Consider the following 10,000-nt stretch of genomic DNA (forward strand, 5'->3'; position numbering starts at 1 on the left):
AAAGTGCAGCCCACAGCGAACACAGTGACAGGTGACAGAACTCGGACCATGGACCCTTTTATCCTTGAAGAGGCCTAAAAGCGCTCCCAACACAACTGATCCCCACTGTGTCAACACCAAACGCGGTGACTAAAATAGCCTCTTCTCTTCTTCCTGGAAGCGTTTGATTTACCTTTCATCCACTTTCCACGCGGCCCGCGGAGCCCCCGCTCGGTGCCTTGTTGATGTTGCAGGTTGTATTGACACAAAGTCCCTCGTTTGATGGCGACGACAAGGTGAACGGACTTCGGGCCGCAAAAGACCTGTTGATACTCTATTAAAGGGCCGTACGTCACCAAGTACCGAATGTAAACATCACTCGGAGCATTTTTTGCGGAGACGGGCTAGCAGAAGTGATGCTAAAAAAAACAAGAAAAGAAGAAGGTTGTTAATGGTACATTATGTAGACAGACGCGTTATGTTGGAAGCGAGTTTGCCTCGCTAAACACTGAGAGTGGTTTTGATTTGTGTTCAATGTTAAGTGGCCACAGGGTTAGGGTTAGTAGGAGGTAGACCCCCAGGGCACACAAAGTCCTAGAGTCCATGATACACACATGTCCATGCTTGATGTCCATGGGCTGGCTGCTGTTGACCCACTCAGACAGTTGTTACCCACACACTGAGGTAAGTCACCAGAAGTGACCCTACCCTAGGGTAACCATGGAGACGTCCAGAACAGAACAGTGTTGCTGCTAGGGATCGTAACGTAGCTGATGCAACAGGTAGATCTGGTTTGCTCCGGACACACTCGTCGCACACACACTCACAAACACTCATACTCTCACACGCACACACACACACACTCTCTGCATGACCCAGTTCCCTTCCGCAACTTCTGTCCACTTTTCGGTTTCTGTATTTTCTTATCAAACATCTCGGCTCTCAATGGTTAATGTGCAATTATATGACTTATTATAGTATTATAGATAATATTACATGTTTTTATTAATGTACACACACAGACACACACACACACACACACAGACACACACACACAGACACACACACACACACACACACACACTTCCCTCTGGACAGCCTGTGGTAAGTTCAGCCTGTGGTCTTGGCCAGCAGGTCTTCAGTCCATGATGCCCAGCCAGCAGCCCACCTACCAGGGCATGATGGGGGTCCAGCAGCCTCAGAACCCCGGCCTCATCACCTCACAGAGGGCCGGGCAGATGCAAGGCATGATGGTCCAGTACCCACAGATGCCCTCTTATCAGGCAGGTCCCTCACACACGCGCACACACACACACACACGCACACGCACACACGCACGCACACACACACGCACACACGCACACACACACGCACACACACTAAAAGGGACCTCACACTCAGACTCCGAGTGGTGGTCTAGTGGATAGTGTGTTGGACTTCCGATCGGAAGGTTGTGAGTTCAAATCCCGCCTGAAACCACACCACTACTAGTGTGCCCTTGAGTAAGGCACTTAGCCCTCAGTTACTCCAGGGGGACTGTCCCTGTAATTCGTAATTGTAAGTCGCTTTGGATAAAAGCGTCTGCTAAATGGCAAAATTATTTAATTAATTATTATTAATTAATTATTATTAAATTAAAATTCAAACATGTTTTAAGATGATTTCACCCCTCAAACGTTTCACACCTCAAACGTAGTCAAAGGTCCCACGCCATTGGTTGTGTTGGCGCAGCTCTGTGCCCCAGTCAGCAGCCAAATGAATGTACATGATGTTCACGTTAAAGTCTATTAGAAAACGTCATGACATGAGATCGCCATCCCGTGAATACCACACTGATATATACACACACACAATGACACTTACAGAAAAACACCACAATAATCTAGAAAGGTGCACCAAATGGAAGGAGGAAGTTGATTCATGTCTCTCTCTGTCTCTCTGTCTGTCCCCCTCTCTCTCTCTCTATCTCTCTCTCTCCCTCCCTCCCTCCCTCTCTCTCTCACTCTCCCCCTCTCTCTCTCTCTCTCTCTCTCCCCCTCCCTCTCTCCATCTCTCTCCCTATCTCCCTCTCTCTCTCTTCCTCCCTCTCTCCCTCCCTCTCTCCCCCTCTCTCTCTCCCTCCCCCCATCTCTCCCTCCCCCCATCTCTCCCTCCCTCCCTCCCTCTCCCCCTCTCTCTCTCCATCCCCCCATCTCTCTCTCCCTCCCTCCCTCTCCCCCTCTCTCTCTCCCTCCCCCCATCTCTCTCTCTCCCTCTCTCCCTCCCTGCCCAGGTGCCGGTGGCTAACGAGCCTCAGCAGGTGGTCCAGCAGCAGCAGTACCAGCAGCCCGTCATGGTGCCAGTCAGCCAGTGCCAGTCTGTCCAGGGGCCCATGCCAGGCGGGGGGATGCCCGTCTACTACAGCGTCCTCGCCCCCGCCCAGCAGAACAGCACAAGGTACTGTAGACCCCCTGCCCCCCCCCCCCCGCTCCAGACGCAGATTAAGCCTCAGCCTAGACTCAAATGCGTCTTCAGTGGAGATTTTCCAGTGAAAATCATCTGCATGTCTACCACCAACCAATAGTGCCAGGAGGTAGGCCACTAGGAGGTAGGCCACTAGGAGGTAGGCCACTAGGAGGTAGACCACTAGGAGGTAGGCCACTAGGAGGTAGACCACTAGGAGGTAGACCACTAGGAGGTAGACCACTAGGAGGTAGGCCACTAGGAGGTAGGCCACTAGGAGGTAGGCCACTAGGAGGTAGACCACTAGGAGGTAGGCCAGTAGGAGGTAGACCACTAGGAGGTAGGCCACTAGGAGGTAGACCACTAGGAGGTAGACCACTAGGAGGTAGGCCAGTAGGAGGTAGACCAGTAGGAGGTAGGCCAGTAGGAGGTAGACCACTAGGAGGTAGGCCAGTAGGAGGTAGACCACTAGGAGGTAGACCACTAGGAGGTAGGCCAGTAGGAGGTAGGCCAGTAGGAGGTAGGCCAGTAGGAGGTAGACCAGTAGGAGGTAGACCACTAGGAGGTAGGCCAGTAGGAGGTAGACCACTAGGAGGTAGGCCAGTAGGAGGTAGACCACTAGGAGGTAGACCACTAGGAGGTAGGCCAGTAGGAGGTAGGCCAGTAGGAGGTAGGCCAGTAGGAGGTAGACCACTAGGAGGTAGACCATAGGGGTGGGACGATTAGAAAATGTCATGTCACGATTATCGTGGGCAAAATAATCGCGATCCACGATATTATCGCGAGAATTTAAAAAATAAAATAAAATAAATAAATAAATAAATTTGAATGCCAATAAAACACACTGTAATCACTTTAACTTAGATTTTGTTGTATTTTTATTGAATCATGTTAATAACATTAACATCATTTTAAAAACAGCTTGACAAAAATTAAAATCTTTAATAAAATCTTAAATAAGGTAATGATAAATTATAAGGTATCACTGCATAAATAAAGGGAAAAAATACTGTCAAACAAAACTTGAACACTGACACTTTTCTGTCATCAAACTGAGTGCTAGCCTTGTGGCTTAGAGACTTGAAAGCTTCAAGATACCGTATTTTCCGGACTATAAGTCGCGCTTTTTTTCATAGTTTGGCTGGTCCTGCGACTTATAGTCAGGTGCGACTTATATATCAATATATATATAATTTCATACTGACTGACATGAACCAAGGAGTAAACATTACCGTCTAGAGCCGATAGAGGGCGCTCTGGGCCGCTCTGGGCTTGTGACAACTATATGCTGCTCCAAAACCCCTGAAGAAGTTATCTAAAACATTAGCTTGTTGAAGCTATGCAAACGGTAGCTTGGTGAACTTGCTGACTGGTAACTTGCTTGTTGGACTCGCTGGCTTGTTATGTTCATTTAGCCTATTCAGCCTCCCAGGTATGTTCTTTATGCTATTGTGTTGCTGAATAACTGTTAATGTGTTATGTTAACATACCGGACTTCTATTCAGCCTGTTGTTCTGTGTGCTATTGTGTAGTTGAATAAACTTGCCTTTCCAGATTAAATGTCTGTTCTTGGATTTTGTGAAATATATTTCTAAATAAATGCGACTTATAGTCCAGTGCGACTTATATATGGTTTTTTCCTCTTAATGTCACATTTTTTGCCTGATGCGACTTATACTCCGGAGCGACTTATAGTCCGGAAAATACGGTAGGTTAAAGTGCAAATGTGAGAAATCTCAATTATATTACTATTTATTTATAACATACGATTATGACATCCTCCCTCTCGCCAGTTTGGGGCAACATAGACTTCTCCCCTGGTGCCATGGATAGGGGTTTCAAGCGGTGGGACAGCAAAGGGATGGTTACTATCGGACATTTATATGATACGGAAATACTACTTTCATTTGACCAATTATGTAAGAAATATGACCTACCACGAAATGAGTTTTTCAGATACCTTCAGATACGAAGTTTTTTAAATAGCCAAAAAGACACTGGCCTCTGTCACCAACCCTCTCTGCTGGAAAGACGAGAGGCATTCTGGGGCTTGGGTATAGAGCACTTTCGAAATAATGATAAAGGCAAACCTGCATTTACGCCCAAAGACTGGAATAATGACCTGAACATTAATACTGATGAAGCAACTTGGTCACTAATATGGCAATCGGCAAACGACATCTCAATCTGTAATAGGACGAAGGAAACGCAATTTAGACTACTACAACGTTTGCAGATTACTCCCCAACTTAGACATAAAATGGATCATAACAAATCGGAAATGTGTACAAAGTGTATTACCGAGGTTGGGAGCTTTGTTCATTGTGTTTGGACTTGTAGATATATAGATGATTACTGGAAAGGTATAGTGGATAAAATTCATCTAATTCTAGATGTTACATTGGATAAGGACCCCATGTGTCTATTGTTTGGGTTCCCAGACAAACAACTTAAAAGTAGGCATTCCAAAAGACTTCTGTGTATCCTCACTTTTTGTGCAAGGAAAAATATATTGCTGAAATGGATAGACTGCAAACCTCCTACAATAGCTGGATGGCACAAGGTAATTTTTGATATGATTCCTATGGAATATCTGACATATAGGTCTAAGTGTAAGATAAAGACATTCTATAAGATTTGGTCTCCGTTCTTAGATTATATTGGTACCAGACTGGCTGCCATTGTAATGAAAGGTTTGGTGGATTACACTCAAGAAAGTACACAAGACTAATGTGTAACAGATCTACAATGTATGGGTCACAATATTATTTACTGTGCTGGTGTTGTGCTGCCGCTGTGTTTAGGACTGTAAGACATGGATGCTGTCTCCGATGGGGGTGATCCCCCCATATATTATGGCATTTGTTGTGTCATTTTCTTTTCTGTTTATTTCTGATATGTGACATGGCCTCCTCCCCCCCCTGTTTTTTTGTTTTTGTTTTGTTTTTAAACATTTTCTGTTTATGGACAATGTACTGCATAACAAAGTGCAAAACTAGTTTTCTACTATTAATGGGACAATAACCGCCCCCACGGATACTAGTTGTTGTTGTTATGTCCTGTTGTGTACATGTCTCTGTGAAACACTGTGAAATATTAACCCCCCCCAAAAAACGCATAGGTCACATACATTAATACATACAATAAAAACAGACAGACAAAGCAGTGTTTATAAAAGGTAGTGCCTATTTAAAAAGTCCAGTCATTTAAAAATAATAATTCACCAAAAAAAAAAAAAAAAAAAAAAAAAAACGATTATGACGATTATTCAACTAATTAAAATTCTCCACGATAAAGTTATCGCGGGTGTTTTTATCGCGATTAACGATAAACACGATAATCGTCCCATCCCTAGTAGACCACTAGGAGGTAGACCACTAGGAGGTAGGCCAGTAGGAGGTAGACCACTAGGAGGTAGGCCACTAGGAGGTAGACCACTAGGAGGTAGGCCACTAGGAGGTAGACCACTAGGAGGTAGACCACTAGGAGGTAGGCCACTAGGAGGTAGGCCAGTAGGAGGTAGACCACTAGGAGGTAGACCACTAGGAGGTAGGCCAGTAGGAGGTAGGCCAGTAGGAGGTAGGCCAGTAGGAGGTAGACCAGTAGGAGGTAGACCACTAGGAGGTAGGCCAGTAGGAGGTAGACCACTAGGAGGTAGGCCAGTAGGAGGTAGACCAGTAGGAGGTAGGCCAGTAGGAGGTAGGCCAGTAGGAGGTAGGCCAGTAGGAGGTAGACCACTAGGAGGTAGGCCAGTAGGAGGTAGACCACTAGGAGGTAGGCCACTAGGAGGTAGACCACTAGGAGGTAGGCCAGTAGGAGGTAGGCCACTAGGAGGTAGGCCAGTAGGAGGTAGACCACTAGGAGGTAGACCACTAGGAGGTAGGCCAGTAGGAGGTAGACCACTAGGAGGTAGGCCACTAGGAGGTAGACCACTAGGAGGTAGGCCAGTAGGAGGTAGACCACTAGGAGGTAGGCCAGTAGGAGGTAGACCAGTAGGAGGTAGGCCAGTAGGAGGTAGGAGGTAGGCCACTAGGAGGTAGACCAGTAGGAGGTAGGCCACTAGGAGGTAGGCCACTAGGAGGTAGACCACTAGGAGGTAGACCACTAGGAGGTAGACCAGTAGGAGGTAGACCACTAGGAGGTAGGCCACTAGGAGGTAGAACACTAGGAGGTAGACCACTAGGAGGTAGACCAGTAGGAGGTAGACCACTAGGAGGTAGACCACTAGGAGGTAGACCCCCAGGGCACACAAAGTCCTTGAGTCCATGATACACACATGTCCATGCTTGATGTCCATGGGCTGGCTGCTGTTGATCCACTCAGACAGTTGTTACGCACACACTGAGGTAAGTCACCAGAAGTGACCCTACCCTATGGTAACCATGGAGACGCCCAGAACAGAACAGTGCTACAGGTAGACGAACACGTCCCTTCTACTGAACCGTGGTGACGGACTAGCCTCACTGCTAATTAGGGGCGGGACAAAATATCCATACGGCAGATTATCACATCGTGGCCTCTTGCGATACTAGGCACACATGGACAAGTTGCAGTCAGTGTGTGTATGTTAGAGACACTAAGCTAAGAGTAAGAAAGATGGAGGCTAGGTCTAATTTATTATCAACAACAGTCACAACAAGTGAATGAATAAAAAACGGAATTCCTGCTTTATTTAACCAGGGTAGTCATATTGAGATATATTTTGCCTTTATAGTGGTATTTCTTTCTTCAGTTAACATAGATATCGTGATGTATCGTTGATGAATTGTCTTACAATGTATCCATTATGGCAGAATCACAGTACCATGATACCATCGGTATCGGGGGGCAAAATATCATGCGGTATCGTGAGTTACTCTGCAATTCCCACCCCTACTGCTAATGACGTAGCCTCACTGCTAATGACGTAGCCTCACTGCTAATGACGTAGCCTCACTATCTAATGAATGAATGAATGAATGAATGAATGAATGGACTTTATTGTCATTGCTACAGTACAGGTACCAAACAACGAAATTTAGGAGGGGTGGCTCCCCTGGTGTTAGGAAAGGGAAAAAGGAAAAAAAAAAAAAAACTTTTAGAAAAAGAATAAAATCACAAGAAGGTAAGGAGCTGGTTTACATAAATAAAGGCTATGTACACATCCACTGTACTATACTGCACAGATAGTCAACTAGGGTTGTCATATTGCACAAAAGTATTTTTTTCACGTTATTTAAAGTGTCACAGTTTGCAGGCTTGAAATGTACATGTTTGTGCCTCAGCACTAGCTGCCATACAATCCGTCCAGACTGTCCTGGGCCCAGAACTTAGGCCTTTGCTGTGTTCAGGGCCTTGACGGCCCTGTGGTAGAAGCAGTTCTTCAGTCTGTTTGTCTTAGCGGCCGGGGTCCTGTACCTCCTTTTTGAGGGCAGCCTGATAAAGTGTACGTGCCCAGGGTGGGTCGGGTCCCTGGAGATCTTGGAGGCCTTCCTGAGACAGCGTGTGTTGTACAGCTCTTCCAGAGAGGGGAGGAGGGCGCCGGTGATCTTCTGTGCTGTTCTCACGACTCTCTGTAGCGCATTTCTCTCCGCTGTTGTGCAGCTGTAGAACCAGTTGCAGATGCCGTAGGTGAGGATGCTCTCCACTGCGCCGCGGTAGAAGGCCACCAGTATCTCCTGCTTGTTGTGTTCTTTCCTGAGGCATCTCAGGGTGTATAGCCGCTGTTGTGCCCTCTTGATGGTGCCTTTTGTGTTGTCCTTCCAGGTCAGGTCATCCCGCATGTGATGTCCCAGGAATCGGAGGGTTGAGACTCTCTCCACGCTCTCTCCGTCGATGAGCAGGGGCTGGATCTCGGACTTTTTCCTCCTGAAGTCTACGATGAATTCCTGGGTCTTTGACTTGTTCAGCAGCAGGTTGTTAACCTTGCACAGCTTGCTCAGTTGCTCTACCTCATCCCTGTACGCCGCCTCGTCCCCCCCCGAGATACATCTCACCACGGTGGTGTCGTCTGCAAACTTTACGATGTAGTTGCTGGGGTGGACGGGGGTGAAGTCGTGGGTGTAGAGGTTGTAGAGGATGGGGCTTAGCACGCAGCCCTGGGGGGACCCAGTGCTGAGGCTGAGGGCTGTGGAGGTGTGGGGGCCCACCCGCACCCTCTGGGGGCGGTCGGTCAGGAAGTCCTTGATCCACGCACATATAGAGTGTGATAGACCCAGGTCTAGTAGTTTGGTCACTAGCCTGTGTGGAAGGATGGTGTTGAAGGCGGAGCTGAAGTCCACGAAGAGCAGTCTCGCGTAGCTGTTTCCCCTCTCCAGGTGGGATAGAGTGGCGTGGAGAGTCGTCGCGATGGCGTCCTCTGTGGACCTGTGGGCTCTGTAGGCGAACTGGTATGGATCCAGGTTGGGCGGGAGGCGTGTGAGTATGTGGGCCCGGACTAGTTTCTCGAAGCACTTCATGATGATTGGTGTGAGTGCCACCGGGCGGTAGTCGTTTAGGCAGCTCACCGTGCTTTTCTTCGGGACTGGGATGATAGTTGAGGTTTTCAGGCAGGGTGGGACGGTGGCCTGGGACAGGGACTGGTTAAAGATGTTGGTGAAAACCCCGGCCAGCTGGTCGGCGCAGTCTCTCAGCACCCGTCCCAGGACGCCATCCGGCCCCGAGGCTTTCCTGGGGTCCACCGCCTTCAGTACGCGTCTCACTTCATGCTCTGTGAGGGTGAGGCTGCTGAGAGCTGGAGAGAGTGATGTTTGTGTTGCGGTTACCTCCGTTCGCCCCTCGTCGAACCGGGCCATTGATGACGTAGCCTCACTATCTAATGAAGTAGCCTCACTGGTAATGAAGTAGTTTCACTGCTAAAGAAGTAGCCTAACTGCTAAAGAAGTAGCCTGTTACTGAAGTAGCTTCATCCAGGCACCAGTCAGGCTAACGGGCCGGGTCCCTCTAGGCGGCAGGTAGGGTGGATAACCATGTGGCTGTAACCAGCCCTGGCTCCTCTGGGCCGACCCGGGAAGGCGCCGAGGTATCGAGGTATAGTCTGGATCCTCACAGGGAGCAGAGAGTCGATGATAACGTATTTTTGACATTTGTATCTCCCCGTACCCCCGCTGTTAAACACAACATTAGCATTGTAATTGCAGCCCAGCGGAGCGCGCCCCATCGAGACATGATGGGGCCCTACTGTCTGTGGAGGGCTGCCAAGTACTTACACACTCTGTCTGTCTGTGTGTGTGTGTGTGTGTGTGTGTGTGTATGTCTGTATGTATGTGTGTGTGTGTGTGTGTGTGTGTGTGTGTGTGTGTGTGTGTGTGTGTGTGTTTATGCCGGTGTGCGCGTGCCTGTGTGTGTGTGTGTGTGTGTGTGTACATGCCTGTGTGCGTGCCTGTGTGCCTGTGTGTGTGTGTGTGTGTGTGTACATGCCTGTGTGTGTGTGTGCGTGCGTGCGTGCGTGTGTGTGTGTGTGTGTGTGTGTGTGTGTGTATGTGTGTGTCAGTCCGTCGGTAGGCTACCTGCAAGCCGGTTCTGACCAGTACCAGATGACCCAGCCGCCCTCTCCCTGCAACCCCCAACAGCTGCAGCAGCAATATTCAGGTGAGAGTTC

The 10,000-nt window shown here is 48.3% G+C and overlaps 1 protein-coding gene across 1 annotated transcript in view; it reads left to right on the plus strand.

Annotated features, from left to right (window-relative positions):
• Window positions 1-10,000, plus strand: part of r3hdm2 (R3H domain containing 2) — a gene marked incomplete at both ends in the record, with an annotated part of 63,642 nt that overhangs the window by 46,840 nt on the left and 6,802 nt on the right. Inside the window, 3 exon segments of the mRNA XM_080548010.1 lie at window positions 1,111-1,262; window positions 2,252-2,415; window positions 9,893-9,990. Coding sequence (XP_080404136.1) covers window positions 1,111-1,262; window positions 2,252-2,415; window positions 9,893-9,990 — 414 coding nt within the window.

Source organism: Nansenia antarctica (assembly GCF_963989245.1).
Source record: "Nansenia antarctica genome assembly, chromosome: 18".
Lineage (NCBI taxonomy): Eukaryota > Metazoa > Chordata > Actinopteri > Argentiniformes > Microstomatidae > Nansenia > Nansenia antarctica.